The 25377-nt window shown below is 45.8% G+C and overlaps 1 protein-coding gene across 1 annotated transcript in view; it reads right to left on the reverse strand.

Annotated features, from left to right (window-relative positions):
• Nucleotides 1–1359: 1359 nt before the first annotated feature.
• Nucleotides 1360–25377, reverse strand: part of LOC137428616 (uncharacterized) — a 93355-nt gene continuing 69337 nt past the window's right edge. Inside the window, exons 12-15 of the mRNA XM_078777293.1 lie at nt 25320–25374; nt 18898–19041; nt 11923–12066; nt 1360–6313 (exon numbers count right to left, since the gene is read on the reverse strand). Of these exons, the coding sequence (XP_078633419.1) occupies nt 4344–6313; nt 11923–12066; nt 18898–19041; nt 25320–25374 (2313 nt within the window). The 3' untranslated portion in view covers nt 1360–4343. The remainder of the gene's footprint in view (nt 6314–11922; nt 12067–18897; nt 19042–25319; nt 25375–25377) is intronic.

Genomic DNA, 25377 nt, shown 5'->3' on the forward strand with positions numbered 1-25377 from the left:
AACTCCCACGGGAAACCCTCCTTTACGTTCTGAGCCAGCACCTCCATCACAGCACAGCCAGTTCACTGGTAATTCCCTGTTTGTCGTTGAAGGCGGCAAAAAGGGTTGGCGTCAGGAAGGGCATCCGGCCGTAAAACATTGCTTCAAAAAGGGGACCAAAAAACAACAACTACCATGGTCCCCGAAAAGGCCAACCCCCGCTTTGCGGGGAAAAATGGCCTCTAAACGGTGGTTTATTGCTTTTATCGCTTCCTCAACTTCCTTCTCAGTTATCTTCTCTGCCGGTCCTAAAACTGGGTTACTCTCTATGTTGCCATCCCATTCATTCTCTGTATTCAACAGCATTTCCATGTATCTTTTCCATCTTCCTTTAATTCCATCTGGGTCGACAATGATTTGTCCCACTTCATCCTTCAAGCAACTCACCCCCATCACATCACACCTCTCTTTCGCTATCTGCTTTGCAATCCTGAATACTGCTTTCTGACCCTCTTCCGAATCCAAGCGTTCTCCGAACATTTTCCTACATGCCTCCTGCGCCTTTGCTACCTCTTTCTTTGCAGCCTTCCTGGCTGCCTTATAACTTTCATGCTCTGCTGTTTCTGCTCCCGTACCCTTTGCCTTCTGCCACTCCTTGAACTTCTTCCTCTTCTCGTCAATCCTCTTTCCAACTTCATCATCCCACCACCATGTTTCCGAGTGCCTCGGTGGTCCTTTTGTCCATCCACATACCTCACCAACGGCTCCCAACAGACTAGCTTTCATTGACATCCAACCACTTTCAAGCTCAACCTCATCATCCTCGACCCTACTCAGCCTCTCTTTTAATGCCTCCCTTACTGTCACCTCTTTCAACCTCCACCAACCTCTTTCAACACGCCCTATTCCTTAATCTGACATCTGGGCTAAACAGGTCCCTGACTTATGTACATCGAAATGGTTCTTCCTACCCCCGATCATCGGAGCATCTACCTATACAGATCTACCTGAATCTATATATCACACTACCCCAAAATTCATAACAGTATTTTCTTGTGTAAATATGGAGAAGGAGGGATGACAGCTTAGCTTAAATAAGTATGCCTCGTTGTTAGAATCCCTATTTTCTTTAATTTTTCAGATTTCACTCCAGATTTCAACACTTATTTAGTCCATGACATCTGATCCTCAAACTCGAAATTCAACATCTATCTTCGTAAGATACCGTACAGAATACCACATCATCCTTCAAGTTTGTACTCCGAGCTGTTGAAACGGCAACGACTTCCGGGATCAAGACGCACTTTGGGAATCAATAACATGTTTTCAATAAAGTAAAATGACACTCGCGGCAAAAGAATGAGCTAACCTTTTGGAAAGTTTTACAGTGTTTTATTTGTAAACATTTTTGATGAAACAGGAATGTGCATTCGTGTTCGTAAAATAAAATAAAAAAATCATTATGCATCACAAACTTCCAGGAACCGAATCCCCTTTTTCCCATTGAAACATTGCCCCAACATTCGCGGATTCGCCATTCGCGGCATTTTTCAGAAACGTCTCCCCTACGAATATCGGGGTCCGACTGCACTTTGAATCAACATTCTGGTGAAACCCTCACTGTAAAGCAAACTACATTCACAGTCAGAACACTTAGTTTTGAGATTATAAAAATAAACAATATGATGTACTTGACTTGAATTAATTGCATGGGACTATGGTCACCCTCTCGCAAACTGCATTCCAACCCATTTCCTCCACCGATCTCTGTCGCCAGCCATCCTTTCGGCCATCAGTAGAGGCATCCCCACGAATATTGTCCTGCCATCTCTCTGCTGGTCATCCACTTGGCCTTGGATTGTTGAAGTCAATCCTGTCGGCCTCTTGAAGATATGTTTGGTTGGCTTTTGACCATGTGTCCAAACCATTTGAGTTGTCTGGACTTGACAACATCCGTTATTGTGGTCTCCACACGTAAGACTCAGCAAACTTCCTCATTTTGGATTTTATGGACTCCTGTGACCCAAAGTAAGGCCTGCCAGCATGTCATTTCAAATACTTGGTCTTTTGGTGTCTTCTTTTCTCAGCGTTCCCGTCAGATCCATAGGATATCGGCCGATCATGTGGGCACTTGACTTCCCAGGAACATGATATAGTGCAAATATTCAAACGATCGGCCATTGACTTCAATGATTCTGTTCGAGGGTGTCATTAATTTGCAAAGCCTGATGCAGGCTTCACGGTTAAGGTGGCTGGCTTGATATCTTAGGTTTCTGAGTTTGAGCCACTGTCGTGCCGTTAAAATAACTCCATGTGGGTTGATTCAGCCCATCATCGCTCTGAGGTCGGGAAAATGGGTACCAGCTTACTGGTAATAGGAGGCATTGCATCAGTGGCACAGCCGCACCTCCAGAAAGTTATGCAGTCAAGCAGCTACATGCTGCATACAAAACTACCAGCATAAATTTTCACTTATTTTCCAATCCCTTTTCTATAGTGCTTCTCTCTAGACAGTTTCAAAAGCTGCCTGGAAGTTTTCAAAGTTGAAATGGAGAGGGACTCCATGCTATTTGGCCTTCTCCAGTTTGTTTTACAATGAAAATTGTGTGTACTGTGCCTTTACCTCTTCTGAAACAAAGCTGACCGTCACCAAGGGTCTCTTCTACGACTGTGGCAATTTGATTGGATTCAAACTCATTTTGCAAAACACCTCGCCTGGTACAGACAGTAATGAAATCGCACAGTAATTGGCAGGTGTAAGTTTGTCTCCTTTTTTCTGAATAGGGGTCACAAGCATTTTTGACCAATCACTTCGGACCTTTTTAGTCCAACAGATTTTGATGAGTTTGGTTAACATTCGGACCATATTCATGGCATTTGCCTTCCCTACTTCTGCAATACCATCAATGCCTGAACTTTGTGACTTTTCATGGCTCTGATTGCTAATACAATGTACCTCATGAAACATTCTGGTGTCAGCTTCACAGGAAAGATTGTTGTTCAACACAACATTACCTTCTACTGTGAGGAAGAAGAACCTTTGCTTCACGTGCATTTTAAAGCTGAGAATGCCTGATCTTTTGGTAAATAAAGACATAGGGGTGCAGGTAGAAGAAACTTGTTGGACAATGATACATATCTCATTACATTTAATTATTTTGAGCAAAATCTGCCTTTGATCAGCTATTACCAAAGGACCATTAACATAACACGTTCAGTATGGCTGGAAGATACATAGATTCTTGAGACACAAAAAATGGTGAGCTCCACTCGTGCAAAGTAAAGGAAAGGGAAACCCAAGGGAAAACCCGCTGTGATACTGATGTGCACATTGATCATAGGACCTGGGCATGGGGGTTTCCTGGCCCTCTTTCCGGTCTCTGATTAATCCATGGACCATCTTTCCAAAGAGCCTTTTCCAACCAAATAAAACTTCTCCACAGTATTTGAATCTCCCTCAGTGGGTGTGTTGGGAGGTGTGATAAAGTCCTTTCAGCATACAAAATCACCACCGTCGTTTTTGGAAGCGTATCGAGAACCACATTCAGATGGTTTGCTCATATCACGGCATTCTGGAGCTTTTCCAAAACCCTGGAACTTGTATGACTGTTCATTCAGACACTTCTCCACTTGGTTGTAATGTCCATTTGAGTTTTTGAGAAGGTGAAACGGATTCCTCTCAACGAGCAAGTTCTGAAAGTTTCTTGTTCTCAAAGCTTTGGTCCAAGGGTTGTTTTCAGGGTCATCACTGGACCCCAAGACAGCCTCCAAATGTTGTTCATTTGTAGCAATATTCCCTGGGATGTTTTCATGATCTGAGTAAGGTTCTTCTTTGTCACTCCCATTGGTTGAACTACCACTGGTACATGGTACAATGTCAGTGCACTTCAGCTTCCAGGTTCTCTCCACTTCATTTTTCATATCCTAGTACTTGGAGATATTCATGATTTCCAAGTTATTTAGACCAAAGTCGCTGGGTAATGACACATCGATGAGCAATGTTGTGTTATCCTTTTTGTATGTGAGTACTATGTCCAGTCGCAATGCTTTGTTTGCTATGTTCACGCTTGATGGGATTGTCAGGTTGTACATTATCACTACGTCATCGTTTTCAACAATCGCTTTTGGTTCAAGCTTTCATGATTTTTCTGATACTGGGATATTAAAGTTTTTACTGTTGTGCCAGTGGATGACTACAGACATTGCAGTTCCTTTGTGTGTGTACACCTGTTCTGACAAAAGTTGTTGTTTTTTTCATTCCGAGAGAAGGTGATGGCGTTTTCCATTTTTAACTTGCAGAACGTAAACTTGTCCAATTGACTCAATCCTGCCATTTACTTCAAGCCATTGGTACTGGACATTTATTATGACTCTTTCTCCATCCCAGTTAAGTTCTCTCCTGCATGTATTTTTTGGTGTCGAGTTAAATGTGATGAGCATACAAAACTCTTGGTGCAGTGCAAACATGTGTAAGGCCTCTCTCCTGTGTGTATTCTTTGATGCTGCTTCAACTTGGAGACATCAATAAAAGCCTTGTTGCAGTGAGCACACATGTAGGGCTTCTCTCCTGTGTGTATTTGTTGATGCCGCTTCAACTTGGAGGGATCAATAAACCCCTTGTTGCAGTGAGAACACGTGTAAGGCCTCTCTCCAGAGTGTATTTTTTGATGCTGCTTCAACTTGTAGAAATCAATAAACCCCTTGTTGCAGTGAGAACACATGTAAGGCCTCTCTTCAGAGTGTATTTTTTGATGCTGCTTCAACTTGGAGAGATTAATAAACCCCTTGTTGCAGTGAGAGCACGTGAAGGGCCTCTCTTCAGAGTGTATTTTTTGATGCTCCTTCAACTTGTAGAGATTAATAAACCCCTTGTTGCAGTGAGAGCACGTGAAGGGCCTCTCTTCAGAGTGTATTTTTTGATGCTGCTTCAACTTGTAGAAATCAATAAACCCCTTGTTGCAGTGAGAGCACGTGAAGGGCCTCTCTTCAGAGTGTATTTTTTGATGCTGCTTCAACTTGTAGAGATTAATAAACCCCTTGTTGCAGTGAGAGCACGTGAAGGGCCTCTCTTCAGAGTGTATTTTTTGATGCTGCTTCAACTTGCAGAAATCAATAAACCCCTTGTTGCAGTGAGAGCACGTGAAGGGCCTCTCTTCAGAGTGTATTTTTTGATGCCGCTTCAACTTGGAGAGATCAATAAACCCCTTGTTGCATTCAGGGCACAGATAGGGCTTTTCTACTGAATGAACATTTTCATGAGACTGTAAAGTTGATGAAGAAGTAAAGTTCATGTTACACACAGAACATTTGAAAAACTTCTCCATGGTGTGTATTCTTTGACGCTCCTTCAAGGTGAAAATATTAATAAAACCTTTGCTGTATTCAGAGCAATGGTTGCGCTTTTGTCCTGTATGAATATTTTTGTGAGAATGTAAAGTTGATGAAGACGTAAAGTTCTTATTGCACACAGAACACCGAAAGGGTTTCTCTCCTGTGTGGATTCTTTCATGTTCACGTAAATTTGATGATTGCTTGAATGATTTGCCGCATTGTGAGCACTTGTAAGGTTTCTCTCCTGTGTGGATTATTTGATGTTGACGCAACGTTCCTCCCTGATTAAATCTCTTGCCGCATTGTGAACACTTGTAGGGTTTCCCCCCTGTGTGTATTTTTTTATGCATATATAAATACGAAGAAGACGCAAATGCCTTGCAGCACACATGACACTTGTAAGGTCTCTCTCCCGAGTGGATTATGCGATGTTTTCGTAAATTTGTTGACTGATTAAATGCCTTCCCACATTGTGAACACTTGTAGGGTTTCTCTCCTGTGTGGATTCTCTGATGTATTTTCAAATCCTTGTTAGTAGTAAAATCCTTATTGCACACAGAACAAGTGAAAGGCTTCTCTCCTGTGTGTACTCTTTGATGTATATTCAAATCCTTGTTCGTGGTAAAATCCTTATTGCAAACAGAACACTTGTAAGGTTTCTCTCCAGTGTGTATTCTTTGATGTATTTTCAAATACTTTGCAGTGGTAAAATATTTATTGCAAACAGAACACTTGAAAAGTTTCTCGCCCTTGTGGATTTTTTGATGTACTTTCAAATCCTTGGTTGTGGTAAAGTCCTTATTGCAAACAGAACACTTGTGTGGCTCCTCCATCCTTTCGGTTTTCTTGAATGTCGTAATACAATTGTTGTTCGTGGTTAGCACACAGCTATATTTGTTGTCTTCCTGACAAGAAGTCCGTGTGATGTTCTGACTGAAAGAAATTTCTGTGTCAAACAACTGGAAACTTGAATTGGAACAAGAAACCATTTTCATTTGATTCTCTGCAAAGACAATACAGAAAGAGATCAATAAATCACTATTGCTGTGAAACATACAGCATAACAAAATGGATAATGTACTTTATTTTGATTAAAATTGGTCCGACATCTGTAATAATCACTCACATCGCAGAAGCTACATTGGAAGCATTCAGGAAGTGGGGAAAAAATAAAACTTTCCCAAAAACTAACCTGTGATCTCACTGGTGGATATGAAAGATGAATAACATGATTTCCCTTGCAAGGAATGGAACATTGATGCAGTAAGCCATTTAAATTAGCCCAAAAGCCTGTGCTATTATCATCAACTTATGGTTGTTTATCCGTGCTCTATCCTTTTTAAATGCAGAGCGTCGAGCAAGGAAGTAGCATGTACAATTTTTAGTCTTTGGTATGATTGTTCTGCCGAGGTTAGAACCCAGCCCCACCAGGCTCGGATCAGACGCTCTCTAAACATTACGCCATCAAGTTTGGTTGAAAGTTGCCATTAGGGCCATTTCCACAAAAGACCAAAGTGTGCCAGAGTGCATGGATCCTCCACATCACAAGGGTCCAAAACGTTCAAGCCGGGATTATTCACCACCATCGAGAGTCAGCCCAGTGAAAGGCTTGGAAAAGAATGAGAAAGACCGACTCTTCCATCTTTATTTCAATACACCAGCAGAGGTACCCTGTGTTGCCCGGTGCTAATCCTCATGGAATTTTGAAGAAATCAAATCGTTTTCTTTTTTTTTTGTGGGGGCCTGAAACATTTCCCTACACCCACAAAAGTATGGAGTGATATGGAGTTTAGAGCGATATAACAAACGAGCACTATGGAGCAATATTTAAATTAAAAAAAGAATTCCCAACTAAAACTTTTTTGGCCAAAAACACTCCTCAGCACTCACTGATGAACCTCGAAAGGTTTGATGATCTAATGGGCCATCGCTGAGAAAAAGAGCAACAGATATAGAAAAACGTCTCTCTTATGGGAAACAAGAATGACCGCACTGTGGTCACAACCTGTGACACGCTATATATATATATATTTTTTTTTTTTTTTTTTTTTTGCCTCCTATATACACTCAAATCCCTCAACCTTGTGTCGAAGGTGTTATACAATTAATATCCGAAAGTCTTCACAATTTGGTTCAATATCCCCCAAAAAATTTTTAAAGTCATTCTTCACTATTGAGAACAACAATAACAGGCATTTTAAGGCCATTTTCCCTGCTCGAGCGGGGGTTAGCCTTGCGGGCCCCATGACAATCTTCTCCATTTTGCCCTATTTTCTGCATCTCCCCTTGTTAACCCCTTGCCCACATTTCTTCTTCCACCACCTTTAGCGAAGCCTTTCTCGGTCTTCCCCGTCCTCTACTTCCTTCTACATTCATTTCCATCACTCTTCTCAACCAATCACTTTCATCCTTCCTCAACACATGACCAAACCATTTCAACCTGTTTCTCTTCACAGCATCTATTCCCATCAGGCTCTATTCCCTCCTTCCAAATTTCCAGTTTTCCCATCTGAGAGTTTCCTTCTGTATCTGTCTTATCCACCCCATGCATCCTCACCTGCCCACCATTGTTTGTCCAAGTCTCGCTCTATATTGGCCTTCAACTCTGCTGTTGGTGTTTCCACACTCTCTCTACTATTCCTTTCATCCTGGTGCATCTTGATCCATTCAGTGGACTAGTACTAGCTCTTCCATGAGCCTTGACCATGTATACAAGAAAGAAAAAAAAAAGGAACGTCATGCAATAATCAGTGTTTTCAGTTCCAATAGAAGTGTAAACACATTTATGAATATGTCTGAATAACACTACTGGATATGCAACACCAAAAGCATCTGTTCCATAAAGTGGAGGGCATAAGGCAATATATGACCAAGAGTAGACTCTCTGTGATTGGACAGTTGCACAAGTAGACGCCGAGGACCTGGTCACATGACAGGTGAACGAACGTGCATAGTAACGATTACAGTTGCATATTATACTAAAAGGTATATGCATGTTGTTGTTGTATTATACTAAAAGGAAATGTAATAATCTTCTATGGAACGTTTTGAGGTCCCAGCAGGGCACGTCAGGTAGATAGGTGGTTTCAGAAATTCCTCAATACAATTATGATTTTGAAATGCAATCGACATGGACCTTGCTCCCGAATCCAGAAGTGAACAGATGACGGTTCGCTGGTTTGATATGTCAATACAATCGTGATTTAACATTATATTTTGATATATTAACACCATAGTATTAATTTGTGATTGGAATGATGATCGATGCTGTTTGGAATAAAAATATGGAGAACATGCTGTCATAAGCCTGACGTTCGACTGAAGTTGGCACAGGAATGTGGAATTATTTATTGGTTCATAGTTTGCCATTCGCCGTTTTTTTTTTTTACCAAAGTCTTTCACGAACTGGATGTCCATTCCTGAAGTCAAAAAAATAATAATACTTGCATCACAACTGGGATCCGCACTCAGGTCATACTATCCTGATCCTCTTCAACTAAAGCATCAAACAAGCCCAGATAGATTATCGGTCTTGTTGTGGAATACAATCCCCAATTTGGGGAGAAAGGAGGAGTGTATGGCAGGATTGCAGACCACTTACAAAGTGCTGGGGCAGACAAGGAGGGAAAAATCGATTTTGAATATTGTAGATACAAGTTTTTACGCTTATTACTGGAAAATAAAAAGGAACGGCCAAAATGTCTTGGCTCTAAGCTTTCTGAAACAGATAAAACAAGAAAGAGCAATCAAAGATTGCATACCCTCGCCTGGATGTGTTTTCATAGGTTTTTAAGGCTTAAGTGAGCGGACAGACAACACACACACACACACACACACACACACACACACACACACACACACACACACACACACACACACACACACACACACACACACACACACACACACACACACACACACACACGCACACACACACAAACCGGAGTGATCAACATACTTGCAGATTTTTTTGATTTTTTTTGCCAAGTAATGAATAATCACTCAAGAGTGACACTTGGCAAAACAGAACAAAGTAGCATGGCGCTCAGTGGAGCATCCTTTTGACCTCAAAAATAATTTGTGGTTGAATTCAGTGCCCTGATATGCAAACCGTCTTCAAAGTTTAAGTTAATCAGATGAAAATTGACAATTTTAGAAATTCAGCCTATGTTGACCTTTTGGCCTATGTTGACCTCAAAAATTGTTCGTGGTTGCTTTCAGTAAGGTGATATGAAAATCCTTTTCAAATTTCAAGCCAATCGGATGAAAATTGAGGATTTTAGGAATTTGAAAAAAGTGGTTGACCTTAGGCCTATGTTGACCTTATGACCGGTGTTGATCTCAAAAAGAGTCAGTGGTTGAATTCAGTTCGCTGACATGAAAATCCTATTCAAATTCCAAGTCAATCGGATGAAAATTGAGGATTTTAGAAATTTGAAAAAGGTGGCTGACCTTTGGCCTATGTTGACCTTTTGGCCTATGTTGATCTCAAAAATAGTTGGTGGTTGAATTCAATTTGCCGACATGTATATCCTATTCAAATTTCAAGTCAATCGGATGAAAATTGAGGATTTTAGAAATTTGAAATGGTTGTTGACTTTTGGCCTATGTTGACCTTTTGACCCCAAAAATATATAGGATTTTGTCGGACCACGAACTCTGCCATTTGGTAAAGTTTCGTGAAGAGGTAAAGTTTCGTGAAGATCGGCTAAAAATTGTGACCTGTAGGCAAGTATAAGTGAGCGGACAAACAAACCCACAAACCGGAGTGATCAACATACTTGCAAAAAAAATTTTTTTTTGGCAAAAGGATGAAAAATCACTCAGTGACACTTGGCAAAACAGAACAAAGTAGAATGGCACTCGGTGGAGCATCCTTTTGACCTCAAAAATAATTAGTGATTGAATTCAGTGACCTGATGTGCAAATCGTCTTCAAAGGTTAAGTTAATGAGATGAAGATTGACAATTTTAGAAATGTGGTCTATGTTGACCTTTTGGCCTATGTTGACCTCAAAAATAGTTGGTGGTTGATTTCACTAACTTGATATGAAAATCCGTTTCAAATTTCTCAATCGGAAGAAAATTGAGGATTTTAATAATTAGAAAAAAGTGGTTGACCTTTGGCCTATGTTGACCTTTTGGCCTAAGCTGATCTCAAAAATAGTTGGTGGTTGAATTCAGTTAGCTGATATGAAAATCCTATTCAATTCCAAGTCAATCGGATGAAAATTGAGGATTTTAGAAATGTGAAAAAAGTGGTTGACCTTTGGACCTCAAAAATATATAGGATTTTGTCGGACCACGAACTATACCGCTTGAAGTTTCATGAAAATCGGTTTCAAATTGTGACCTGTAGGCAAGTATAAGTGAGCGGACACACACACACACACACACACACACACACACACACACACACACACACACACACACACACACACACACACACACACACACACACACACACACACACACACACACACACACACAGGAGTGATCAACATACTTGCAAAAAAATTTTTTTTTTTTTTTTTTCGCCAAGTAAACAAACGGACTCAAATGCAATACCCTCTCCTCTGGCGAGGGTAATAAGATTGGGGAAAGGGGAGAGGATCGGCTCAGAGGGAGGTAAGGGGACAATCCAACCAAGGTTGGGAGGTACATCAAGTCGGAAGCACCGACCTTAAACACCTGTCTATTTTGCGACACGACCTAATGCCAATCGCCAAGGCGACCTAATGCCAAGCAGCAACATTTAGCCACTTATCATTTGCATTGTTTTCAAGGTGGCACCACTGTAATTATTGATGCATTAACAAACTTCTGGATGAAGGTCCTGTTGTTATCAAAACCTTCATAGAGTTGTCAAAGTGGCTCATAAAAAAAAAAAAATGGATCACTCATATGCAGTACAATCACGATGGCTTGTGAAAGCTTGCCAAGCATTTAACAAACTTTGATAGAAGGAAGGGAGTGAGGAGAAATCAATCTTTGTCAAGTCTATTAGGAAAAGCTCCATTGCAGGACTGAAATTCTCAACTTCACCCAAAATACGGTTTGCGAGGCATCTCCAAGGCACAAAAGTCGCATGAAAAAAAAAAAACAACAAAAAAAACAACAACAACATCCTACGAAGACAAGAAGCCATGACTCGGCACTTTACATTGACCACCCTCAGATATCGGTAAATTCAACTTTTCCGATCAAAGCATGCAATAATCATGAATGCAACTGTTTATTAATGTCTTGATATCAGAACTAACTTTTCAAACTTGGACTTACCCACATAAACCCAAATGATAATTACGTTTTAACAACTTATGACAGTGTGGATTGATAGAACAATCAAAAAGCTTCGACTTCAGGTTCCTGCTAAACAAGCAATTACAAACATGTAACTTCCTCCAAGTTACAAACCTAAACACAAGGTACATAAACACGTATTTGGTGCTGCAAGTGCAATGGCTATCCTTGTTACATAAACAAGCTTGAGTACATGCACATTGTATAAGCAGATCCATCCTTTGATACGATGTGGAATTTAAGCATTTCATCGTTAACTGAACAAAACAAGTAGAGCTGTGCTGTGTGTTCTGTGCGTGGCTCTGCTTACCTTCAGACAGCTGAGGAGCATTCTTCTGCTCCATGGGAGTATAATTACAAAGTTCCTGCTTTACACATTCATTGCTTAAATCATGCTGGGAACTCTGACACAAGTCACTTTGAAAATTTTCCATCTTCACTGGATGAACCAGACCTGCAAACAATACAGGTAATTGTACAATTAAAAAAAAATAGACAATTAAAAAAGAAACGATTTCGAAATGAAATGGTCAAACCCCCAACATAATAAACAAGAAAATTAATCAATACGTTTGGTAATTAAAACGTTATTCTGCTTCAAATACAAAATTCATTTTATTTCACGTAACAGTGAGCAATAAAAAAAAGAAAAAGTAATTAAAATGAATCCAGAAAAATGAAATTCGAGATTTTGAGACATTACAGTAATCCCAACAAAAGCAAGAACAAGGAAGCACACAGAAATCTACCAGCAAAATTGCCCGTGCCCGATGATGGCAAAAGCAAGCCAAACTGTCTCTGTCCCCCAAATCTGTCTCTGTGCTCTGTCCCCCAAATATTCCTACAGGTCGCACAAGATCTGCCAGCAAGCCTCTGATGGTTAAACTGCCAAAATCTCGGCTCTCTGCTCACCTTCACTCCTTCATTCCTCTTTTCTCCCGCCTCTGGAACAAACTCCCACACTCCCTTCAATCCCACTCCTCCCTCCAGGTCTTTAAAACAGCTGTTCACCACCATCTCTTATCTTCCCCCCATCCAAAACCTTGATCTTTTCTACCCCCACTAATTCACCCCAGATCCACCTTGTTTGTAATTCCAACTTCTTTCCTGGTAGTCCTGGCAGTGTCCATATGTTTTATGCCTCTCCCACCCCCTTTCCCATGCCTCCCCCCCAAAGCCCTCTCCCTCCCACAGATCTCTCGATGTCTCCATGTCTCTCGGTTCCTGCTCTCAAATGTTGTGTTTGTGTCCTTCCCCCTCTCCCCATCTTGTCTACCGCTACCGATGCTTTTTGTTTTATTTGTCGGTTTGTCGGTTATGTGTCGGTTTGTCGGTTTGTCTTTCTGTGTGATAAATGTTCGCTCCTTCACGAGCCTCGATCTTGTATACAAACAAAAAAAAAAAAAAAAAAAAAAAAAAAACATCCCAGTGACGGTAAAAAGAAAATAAAACCAGAAAGAGCAATCAGAGATTGCAGACCCTCACCAGAACGTGTTTTCGGTGGTTTTTAAGGCTTTTGTGTTGAAACAAATATGGCGGCCAAACCACGTGAGCGATGACGTAATTTTTCTTGCCACCAATTTATCCCTAGATGACGCTCAATAAATTTCATCTTGATCGGATGAAGTTTTGTACGTGTCAAATTATGACATCATCATTACCATATTTTATTCCCCATGGAGAGTTCTTTTCAATGAGCCATGTCTCAATTTTTTCTATGCAGCACTTTGAGATATAGAGGTGCAAAGTTTTTTGGTTTTTCCAATATGGTGCCCATACCAATCATACCATCCCCAATGATGGGAAAAGCAAGTCAAAGCATCCATCCCCAATGATGGAAAAAGCAAGTCAAAGTACCCATCCCCAATGATGGGAAAAGCAAGTCAAAGTATCCATCCCCAATGATGGGAAAAGCAAGTCAAAGTACCCATCCCCAATGATGGGAAAAGCAAGTCAAAGTATCCATCCCCAATGATGGGAAAAGCAAGTCAAAGTACCCATCCCCAATGATGAGAAAAGCAAGTCAAAGTATCCATCCCCAATGATGGGAAAAGCAAGTCAAGGTATCCATCCCCAATGATGGGAAAAGCAAGTCAAAGTACCCATCCCCAATGATGGGAAAAGCAAGTCAAAGTATCCATCCCCAATGATGGGAAAAGCAAGTCAAGGTATCCATCCCCAATGATGGGAAAAGTCAAAGTACCCATCCCCAATGATGGGAAAAGCAAGTCAAAGTACCCATCCCGAATGATGGGAAAAGCAAGTCAAAGTACCCATCCCCAATGATGGGAAAAGCAAGTCAAAGTACCCATCCCCAATGATGGGAAAAGCAAGTCAAAGTACCCATCCCCAATGATGGGAAAAGTAAGTCAAAGTACCCATCTCCAATGATGGGAAAAGCAAGTCAAAGTACCTATCCCCAATGCCTGGAAAGGTTCAAGTCGTTCTGTCAATTTAAATTATTTCATTGACTTAAAAAAGGTTAATTATGTTGCACTCAGAGTTAAAGCTCTGAAAGCAATTCATCCAACATTTTGCATCACAATTATTCATGTCGGTTCTTTCATCATTTCAAAGACTAGGGCATTGCCCGTACGTGGGTGCCCGTTCCGTGGCCAAAAAAAAAAAAAAACGCGACCCGTACGCTCTACCCCGCCCGTACGCCCGTAAACAAAAAAAACAACGCTCTTCGCTTCCGCCCTTCGCTCTGACTGAATTGGGAGAAATAATGCGCATAAGAAATCGAATTACGTACCGTAATGGCGGTCAGCTCGTAACGCGCTCAGCTCCGCTCGTCTCACATCGGCCATGCCTACGCAACAGAGCGTTCTGTGATTGGCTGCCGGAAGATAAGTCGTCACTGTCCGGAAGTTCGCAAATCGCAGTTAGGATGAATCGTTTTAATTTAATCGCAGTTTGAATTCGTTTTAAAACATAGTTTAACGGCAACATAGTTTTCCAACGTGAAATAAATGAATACGCTGTCAAATGTGCCGTCCGAGGCAGAGTCTGATCGCCACGTTCGGCACACGTGATAGCTCGCTGCTCTCTGATTGGTTGAAGCGTTTTTTGGACATAGCTCGGTAAGTAATTGTCCGATTAATATGAAACCTTGAAAAGGCACATCCTCGGGTCCCCAGCAATATACCTGGCAAGTTTCAAGTATATCGGACCCGTGGTTGTCGAGAAACAGCGGTCACAGACACACAGACACACAGACACACAGACACACAGACACACAGACACACAGACACACAGACACACAGACACACAGACACACAGAGATTGCTGGAATTATAGATAGATGAATGTTGAGCTTTGCCTGTGTGTGCAACTTTTCAAATGCAGTGCAGGAAACGGCCGTCAAAAATGAGAGACAGGCGAATGCAAGGACAGACACCATGGTTCGAGATATATGTAGACGTTGTGTAAATGACTCCTAGGGATTAATAAAAGCGAAATAAAACATTGTTATTTCCTTAATGAGCTTTTTACAACTTCAATTCATTTTGCAGGTATGAAAAACACAACACAGATATACAGTTAAAATGTGTAAATTTAAATAAAATCTATAGACAAAGAGAATATTACATATACACATAAAATTACCAGCGGACAATATTACACACCTGCAGGATGACAATTAATTAATCCTGCAGAATTACTGTCAAGTTCTTCTCCTCAATGCACAGAAAAAAGAAGGAAACTCCACAGAAATAACAATAACAGCAATACCAAAAACAATAAAAACAATATAAACAACTAAAATATTGCATATAACGACACAAATACATCATAGAGTAAATAAAGTAAATTGAAGCAGCCAGGAAAACACCACACACACAAAAAAAACAATGCAGATAATAACTAGAACGACACTCTTCGACGTCGCGACATTGACTGATCTGCCTCCACCCACATAATTATACATACTTGGTCACCTTTCCCCTAGGGGGAGGGGCCTCGTTGGCCCCTTAATGCCAGGACTTCTGCTAGTAGCATATATATCTATATATATATATATCTCTCTATATATCTATATCTCTCTATATTATAAAAGAAAGTTTTTGTTTGTTTGTCTGCACGCGCTTATCTCCTGAACGGTGAAAGATAGGAGGAAACCTCCAATACAAAAAACGTCGGGACGGGCTCTGGGAAGGTTATGGGCTAGGTGGCGAGGCCGGTCGAGGCCGCATCGGCCGGGCTGGGCCCATTTCACAATTAAAAGCCGAGCTGAATTATAGTAGTCATTCTTCTGCAGCCGCAAGTAAAAGCTGAATTATAGTAGTAAATTCATTCAAAAAGAACCAAAAATGTCAGGACGGGCCCCGGGAAGGTTATAGGCTAGGTGGCGAGGCCGGTTGAGGCTGCTTCGGTCGGGCTGGGCCCATTTCACAATTAAAAGCTGAGCTGAATTATAGTAGTCATTCTTCTGCGGCCGCAAGTAAAAGCTGAATTATAGTAGTAAATTCATCAAAAAGAACCAAAAATGTCGGGACGGGCCCCGGGAAGGTAAAAGGCTAGGTGGCAAGGCCGGTCGAGGCCGCATCGGCCGGGCTGGGCCCATTTCGCAAATAAAAGCTGAGCTGAATTATAGTAGTCATTCTTATGCGGCCGCAAGTAAAAGTTGAATTATAGTAGCAAATTCATTCAGAAAGAACCAAAAACGTCGGGACGGCCCCCGGAAGGTTATAGGCTAGGCTGCAAGGCCAGTCGAGGCTGCATTGGCCGGGCTGAGCCCATTTCGCAATTAAAAGCTGAGCTGAATTATATTAGTCATTCTTCTGCGGCTGCAAATAAAAGCTGAATTATAGAAGTAAATTCCTTCAAAAAGAACCAAAAACGTCGGGACGGGCCCCGGGAAGGTTATAGGCTAGGGGCGAGGCCGGTCGAGGCTGCATCGGCCGGGCTGGGCCCATTTCGAAATTAAAAGCTGAGCTGAATTATAGTAGTCATTCTTCTGCGGCCGCAAGTAAAAGCTGAATTACAGTAGTAAATTCATTCATAAATAACCTGGGCAACGCCGGGTGCTTTCAGCTAGCAGAAGTACCCGGCATTGCCGGGCAGGGGAGGGGAGGGGAGGGGGAAGGGAACGGGGGGGAGGGGAGGAGAGGGGGAGGGGAGGAGGGGGGAGGGGAGAAGAGGGGGGGGGAGAAGAGGGGAGAGGAGGGGAGAGAAGAGGGGGGAGGGGAGGAGAGGGGGGAGGGGGAGGGTGATGGGGGAGGTGGAGGGGGAAGGGAGGGGGGAGGGGAGGAGAGGGGGGGAGGGGAGGAGAGGGGGGGAGGGGAGGAGAGGGGGGGAGGGGAGAAGAGGGGGGAGGGGAGAAGAGGGGGGAGGGGAGAAGAGGGGGGAGGAGAGAAGAGGAGGAGGGGGGGGGGAGGAGAAGGGGGGAGGAGAAGGGGGGAGGAGAAGGGGGGAGGGGAGGAGAAGGGGGAGGGGAGGGTGATGGGGGATGGGGATGGGGAGGGGGGAGAGGTAGAGGGAGGGGAGGGGGAGGGGGAGGGGAGGGGGAAGGGGAGGGGAGGGGAACGGGGGGAGGGGAGGAGAGGGGGGAGGGGAGAAGAGGGGGGGGGGAAGTACCCGGCATTGCAGGGCGGGGAAGGGGAGGGGAGGAGACGGGGGGGGGGGAGAAGAGGGGGGGGGACGTACCCGGCATTGCCGGGCGGGGAAGAGGAGGGGAGAGGAACAGGGGGGAGGGGAGGAGAGGGGGGTAGGGGAGGAGAGGGGGGGAGGGGAGGAGAGGGGGGAGGGGAGGAGAGGGGGGAGGGGAGAAGAGGGGGGAGGAGAGAAGAGGAGGAGGGGGAGGGGAGGAGAAGGGGGGAGGAGAAGGGGGGAGGAGAAGGGGGGAGGGGAGGAGAAGGGGGAGGGGAGGGTGATGGGGGATGGGGATGGGGAGGGGGGAGAGGTAGAGGGAGGGGGAGGGGGAGGGGGAGGGGAGGGGGAAGTGGAGGGGAGGGGAACGGGGGGAGGGGAGGAGAGGGGGGAGGGGAGAAGAGGGGGGGGGGAAGTACCCGGCATTGCAGGGCGGGGAAGGGGAGGGGAGGAGACGGGGGGGGGGAGAAGAGGGGGGGGACGTACCCGGCATTGCCGGGCGGGGAAGAGGAGGGGAGAGGAACAGGGGGGAGGGGAGGAGAGGGGGGTAGGGGAGGAGAGGGGGGGAGGGGAGGAGAGGGGGGAGGGGAGGAGAGGGGGGGAGGGGAGGAGAGGGGGGGAGAGGAGAAGAGGGGGGCGAAGTACCCCGGCATTCCGTGTATAAACGTGAGGGAGGGGGAGGCGGAGGGGGAGGGGGGAGGGGAGGGGAGGGGAGAGGGGGGAGGGGAGGAGAGGGGGGAGAGGGAGGGGAGGGGGGAGGGCGTGCGAATCGTCGAATCAGCGCGCTGCTCTGCCACCGATTCAGATTCCGTGTATAATATTCCTCGCTGAAAAAAAATATGGATCTAAAGATGAAAGAAAAAAAAAACCTATGTGATGTGAATGGCAATGTTCCTCGCTGAAATGTGAAAAAACGCAATCGTGCGGCAAGGAACATCACGTGATCGCTCTGAGCGATCGATTGCAAATCTGCGTCGTGTCGTGGGCATGGCCAACGTGGCCTCATGCTCCCAGGTGATTGGCTAACTCGAGCTCGAGAGAGCCATAATGCGCTACGTTATGGCAAAAAAATATGGATCTAAAGATGAAAGGGAAAAAAACCTATGTGGTGTGAATGGCAATATTCCTCGCTGAAATGTGAAAAAACGGAATCGCTTTTCGCTCTGAAATACGTGGGAACGCGTAACTGCGTTAATGGTGGCAAGGAACATCACGTGATCGCTCTGAGCGAATCAGCGCGCTGCTCTGCCATTCCGGTCATAATATGCCTCGCTGAAATGTGTTGAGGTAAAAATATGGTTTAAAAATACTATGAAATAAATTTTTAGGTCGACCATGTTCTTCCCAGGCTCAATGGCCATGTTTGTGCCAAATATCAAGTACGTGAGCCTCTCCGTTTAGGAGTCTACCGGTAGCATTACACACACACACACACACACACACACACACACACACACACACACACACACACACACACACACACACACACACACACACACACACACACACACACACACACACACACACACACACACACACACACACACACACACACACACACACACACACACACACACAGTGTTTGATATAGAAAGATCCATCCTTTGATACGATGTGGAATTTAAGCATTTCATTGTTAACTGAACAAAACAAGTAGAGCTGTGCTGTGTGTTCTGTGCGCGGCTCTGCTTACCTTCAGACAGTTGAGGAGCATTCTTCTGCTCCATGGGAGTATAATTACAAAGTTCCTGCTTTACACATTCATTGCTTGAATCATGCTGGGAACTCTGACACAAGTCACTTTGAAAATGTTCCATCTTCACTGGATGAACCAGACCTGCAAACAATACAGGTAATTGTACAATTTAAAAAAAATAGACAATTAAAAAAGAAACGATTTCGAAATGAAATGGTCAAACCCCCAACATAATAATCAAGAAAATTAATCAATACGTTTGGTAATTAAAACGTTATTCTGCTTCAAATACAAAATTCATTTTATTTCACGTAACAGTGAGCAATAAAAAAAATAAAAGGAATTAAAATGAATCCAGAAAAATGAAATTCGAGATTTTGAGACATTACAGTAATCCCAACAAAAGCAAGAACAAGGAAGCACACAGAAATCTACCAGCAAAATTGCCCGTGCCCGATGATGGCAAAAGCAAGCAAAACTCATCCCAGTGACGGTAAAAAGAAAATAAAACCAGAAAGAGCAATCAGAGATTGCAGACCTCACCAGAACGTGTTTTCGGTGGTTTTTAAGGCTTTTGTGTTAAAACAAATATGGCGGCCAAACCACGTGACCGATGACGTAATTTTGTTGCCACCAATTTATCCCCAGATGACGCTCAATAAATTTCATCTTGATCGGATGAAGTTTTGTACTTGTCAAATTATGACATCATCATTACCATATTTTATTCCCCATGGAGAGTTCTTTTCAATGAGCCATGTCTCAATTTTTTCTGTGCAGCACTGAGATATAGCGGTGGAAAGTTTTTTGGTTTTTCCAATATGGTGCCCATACCAATCATACCATCCCCAATGATGGGAAAAGCAAGTCAAAGTACCCATCCCCAATGATGGGAAAAGCAAGTCAAAGTACCCATCCCCAATGATGGGAAAAGCAAGTCAAAGTATCCATCCCCAATGATGGGAAAAGCAAGTCAAAGTATCCATCCCCAATGATGGGAAAAGGAAGTCAAAGTATCCATCCCCAATGATGGGAAAAGCAAGTCAAAGTACCCATCCCAATGATGAGAAAAGCAAGTCAAAGTATCCATCCCCAATCATGGGAAAAGCAAGTCAAGGTATCCATCCCCAATGATGGGAAAAGCAAGTCAAAGTACCCATCCCCAATGATGGGAAAAGCAAGTCAAAGTATCCATCCCCAATGATGGGAAAAGCAAGTCAAGGTATCCATCCCCAATGATGGGAAAAGCAAGTCAAAGTACCCATCCCCAATGATGGGAAAAGCAAGTCAAAGTACCCATCCCCAATGATGGGAAAAGCAAGTCAAAGTACCCATCCCCAATGATGGGAAAAGTAAGTCAAAGTACCCATCTCCAATGATGGGAAAAGCAAGTCAAAGTACCCATCCCCAATGATGGGAAAAGCAAGTCAAAATACCCATCCCCAATGATGGGAAAAGTAAGTCAAAGTACCCATCTCCAATGATGGGAAAAGCAAGTCAAAGTACCTATCCCCAATGCCTGGAAAAGTTCAAGTCGTTCTGTCAATTTAAATTATTTCATGGACTTTAAAAAGGTTAATTATGTTGCACTCAGAGTTAAAGCTCTGAAAGCAATTCATCCAACATTTTGCATCACAATTATTTATGTCGGTTCTTTCATCACTTCAAAGATGAATGTTGAGCTTTGCCTGTGTGTGCAACTTTTCAAATGCAGTGCAGGAAACGGCCATCAAAAATGAGACAGGCGAATGCAAGGACAGACACCATGGTTCGAGATATATGTAGACGTTGTGTAAATGACTCCTAGGGATTAATAAAAGCGAAATAAAACATTGTTATTTCCTTAAAGAGCTTTTTACAACTTCAATTCATTTTGCAGGTATGAAAAACACAACACAGATATACAGTTAAAATGTGTAAATTTAAATAAAATCTATAGACAAAGAGAATATTACATATACACATAAAATTACCAGCGGACAATATTACACACCTGCAGGATGACAATTCATTAATCCTGCAGAATTACTGTCAAGTTCTTCTCCTCAATGCACAGAAAAAAGAAGGAAACTCCACAGTAATAACAATAACAGCAATACCAAAAACAATAAAAACAATATAAACAACTAAAATATTGCATATAATGACACAAATACATCATAGAGTAAATAAAGTAAATTGAAGCAGCCAAGAAAACACCACACACACAAAAAAAACAATGCAGATAATAACGAGAACGACACTCTTCGACGTCGCGACATTGACCGATCTGCCTCCACCCACATAATTACATCATTATACATACTTGGTCACCTTTCCCCTTCGGGGAGGGGCCTCGTTGGCCCCTTAATGCCAGGACTTCTGCTAGTAGCATATATATATATATATATATATATATATATATATATATATATATATATATATATATATCGAGATCTCTCGATATTATAAAAGAAAGTTTTTGTTTGCTTGTCTGCACGCACTTATCTCCTGAACGGTGAAAGATAGGAGGAAACCTCCGATACAATAAACGTCGGGACGGGCCCCGGGAAGGTTATGGGCTAGGTGGCGAGGCCGGTCGAGCCCGCCTCGGCCGGGCTGGGCCCATTTGACAATTAAAAGCTGAGCTGAATTATAGTAGTCAATCTTCTGCGGCCGCAAGTAAAAGCTGAATTATAGTAGTAAATTCATTCAAAAAGAACCAAAAATGTCAGGACGGGCCCCGGGAAGGTTATAGGCTAGGTGGCGAGGCCGGTTGAGGCTGCTTCGGTCGGGCTGGGCCCATTTCACAATTAAAAGCTGAGCTGAATTATAGTAGTCATTCTTCTGCGGCCGCAAGTAAAAGCTGAATTATAGTAGTAAATTCATTCAAAAAGAACCAAAAATGTCGGGACGGGCCCTGGGAAGGTTAAAGGCAAGGTGGCAAGGCCGGTCGAGGCCGCATCGGCCGGGCTGGGCCCATTTCGCAAATAAAAGCTGAGCTGAATTATAGTAGTCATTCTACTGCGGCCACAAGTAAAAGCTGAATTATAGTAGTAAATTCATTCAGAAAGAACCAAAAACGTCGGGACGGCCCCCGGAAGGTTATAGGCTAGGCGGCAAGGCCAGTCGAGGCTGCATCGGCCGGGCTGGGCCCATTTCGCAATTAAAAGCTGAGCTGAATTATAGTAGTCATTCTTCTGCAGCCGCAAGTAAAAGCTGAATTATAGTAGTAAATTCCTTCAAAAAGAACCAAAAACGTCGGGACGGGCCCCGGGAAGGTTATAGGCTAGGTGGCGAGGCCGGTCGAGGCTGCATCGGCCGGGCTGGGCCCATTTCGCAATTAAAAGCTGAGCTGAATTATAGTAGTCATTCTTCTACGGCCGCAAGTAAAAGCTGAATTATAGTAGTAAATTCATTCATAAATAACCTCGGCAACGCCGGGTGCTTTCAGCTAGCAGAAGTACCCAGCATTGCCGGGCGGGGGAGGGGAGGGGAACGGGAATGGGGGGGAGGGGAGGAGGGGGGAGGGGAGGAGGGGGGAGGGGAGAAGAGGGGGGGGGAGAAGAGGGGGGAGGGGAGGAGAGGGGGGGGACAGAAGGGGGGGAAGAGAAGGGGGGGAGAGAAGGGGGGGAGAGAAGGGGGGGGAGAGAAGGGGGGGAAGAGGGGGGAGGGGGAGGGGGAGGGGAGGAAGAGGGGGGAGGGGGAGGGTGGAGGGGAGGAGAAGGGGGGAGGGGAGGAGAAGGGGGGAGGGGAGGAGAAGGGGGGAGGGGAGGAGAAGGGGGGAGGGGAGGAGAAGGGGGGAGGGGAGGGGAGGAGAGGGGGGAGAGGGAGGGTGATTGGGGAGGGGGAGAGGAAAATAGGGGGGAGGGGAGGAGAAGGGGGGAGGGGAGGAGAGGGGGGAGGGGAGGAGAGGAGGGAGGGGAGGGTTATGGGGGAGGGGGGAGGGGTAGGGGTAGGGGGAGGGGGAGGGGTAGGGGGAGGGGGAGGGGAAGGGGGAGGGGAAGGGAAGTGGGAGGGGGGAATGGGGTAAGGGGAGGGGGAAGGGGGAGGGGTAGGGGAGGGTGAGGGGGAGGGGAGGGGGGAGAGGAGGGGGGAGGGGAGGGGAGGGGAGGGGAGGGGAACAGGGGGAGGGGAGAAGAGGGGGGAGGGGAGAAGAGGGGGGGAGGGGAGGGGAGGAGAGGGGGGAGAGGGAGGGTGATTGGGGAGGGGGAGGGGAAAATAGGGGGGAGGGGAGGAGAAGGGGGGAGGGGAGGAGAGGGGGGAGGGGAGGAGAGGGGGGAGGGGAGGGTTATGGGGGAGGGGGAGGGGTAGGGGTAGGGGGAGGGGGAGGGGTAGGGGGAGGGGAAGGGAAGTGGGAGGGGGGAATGGGGTAAGGGGAGGGTGAGGGGGAGGGGAGGGGGGAGAGGAGGGGGGAGGGGAGGGGAGGGGAGGGGGAAGAGGAGGGGAGGGGAACAGGGGGAGGGGAGAAGAGGGGGGAGGGGGGAGGGGAGAAGAGGGGGGAGGGGGGAGGGGAGAAGAGGGGGGGAGGGGAGGGGAGGAGAGGGGGGAGAGGGAGGGTGATTGGGGAGGGGGAGGGGAAAATAGGGGGGAGGGGAGGAGAAGGGGGAGGGGAGGAGAGGGGGGAGGGAGGAGAGGGGGGAGGGGAGGGTTATGGGGGAGGGGTAGGGGTAGGGGGAGGGGGAGGGGTAGGGGGAGGGGAAGGGAAGTGGGAGGGGGGAATGGGGTAAGGGGAGGGGGAAGGGGGAGGGGTAGGGGAGGGTGAGGGGGAGGGGAGGGGGGAGAGGAGGGGGGGAGGGGAGGGGAGGGGAGGGGGAAGAGGAGGGGAGGGGAACAGGGGGAGGGGAGAAGAGGGGGGAGGGGAGAAGAGGGGGGGGAAGTACCCGGCATTGCCGGGCGGGGAAGGGGAGGGGAGGGGAACGGGAGGGAGGGGAGGAGAGGGGGAGAGAGGAGAAGAGGGGGGGGAGAGGAGAAGAGGGGGGGGGGAAGTACCCGGCATTCCGTGTGTAAACGTGAGGGAGAAGAGGGGGAGAGGGAGGGGGGAGGGGGAGGGGAGGGGAGGGGAGAGGGGGGAGGGTGAGGGGGGAGGGGGGAGGGGGGAGGGGAGGGGGAAGAGGAGGGGAGGGGAACAGGGGGAGAGGAGGAGAGGGGGGGAGAGGAGAAGAGGGGGGGGAAGTACCCGGCATTCCGTGTGTAAACGTGAGGGAGAAGAGGGGGAGAGGGAGGGGGAGGGGGAGGGGGAGGGGGGGAGGGGGAGGGGGAGGGGGGGAGGGGGAGGGGGAGGTGGGGAGGGGGAGGGGGAGGGGGGGAGGGGAGGGGAGGGGAGAGGGGGGGAGGGGAGAGGGGGGGAGGGGAGGGGAGAGGGGGGGAGGGGAGAAGAGGGGGGGGACGTACCCGGCATTGCGGGCGGGGAAGAGGAGGGGAGGGAAACAGGGGGGAGGGGAGGAGAGGGGGGGAGAGGAGAAGAGGGGGGGGAAGTACCCGGCATTCCGTGTATAAACGTGAGGGAGAAGAGGGGGGAGGGGGAGGGGGAGGGGGAGGGGAGGGGAGAGGGGGGGAGGGGGAGGGGGGAGGGGAGGAGAGAAGGGAGGGGGAGGGGAGGGGGGAGGGCGCACGAATCGTCGAATCGGCGCGCTGCTCTGCCACCGATTCGGATTCCGTGTATAATATTCCTCGCTGAAAAAAAATATGGATCTAAAGATGAAAGAAAAAAAACCCTATGTGATGTGAATGGCAATGTTCCTCGCTGAAATGTGAAAAAACGCAATCGCGCGGCAAGGAACATCACGTGATCGCTCTGAGCGATCGATTGCAAATCTGCGTCGTGTCGTGGGCATGGCCAACGTGGCCTCATGCTCCCAGGTGATTGGCTAACTCGAGCTCGAGAGAGCCACAATGCGCTACGTTATGGCAAAAAATATGGATCTAAAGATGAAAGGGAAAAAACCTATGTGGTGTGAATGGCAATATTCCTCGCTGAAATGTGAAAAAACGGAATCGCTTTTCGCTCTGAAATACGTGCGAACGCATAACTGCGTTAATGGCAGCAAGGAACATCACGTGATCGCTCTGAGCGAATCAGCGCGCTGCTCTGCCATTCCGGTCATAATATGCCTCGCTGAAATGCGCTGAGGTAAAAATATGGTTTAAAAATATTATGAAATAAATTTTTAGGTCGACCATGTTCTTCCCAGACTCAATGGCCATGTTTATGCCAAATATCAAGTACGTGAGCCTCTCCGTTTAGGAGTCTACCGGTAACATTACACACACACACACACACACACACACACACACACACACACACACACACACACACACACACACACACACACACACAAGATCCATCCTTTGATACGATGTGGAATTTAAGCATTTCATCGTTAACTGAACAAAACAAGTAGAGCTGTGCTGTGTGTTCTGTGCGTGGCTCTGCTTACCTTCAGACAGCTGAGGAGCATTCTTCTGCTCCATGGGAGTATAATTACAAAGTTCCTG

The sequence above is a fragment of the Myxine glutinosa genome, chromosome 5 (genome assembly GCF_964187855.1).
Source record: "Myxine glutinosa chromosome 5, kmMyxGlut1.1, whole genome shotgun sequence".
NCBI lineage: Eukaryota > Metazoa > Chordata > Myxini > Myxiniformes > Myxinidae > Myxine > Myxine glutinosa.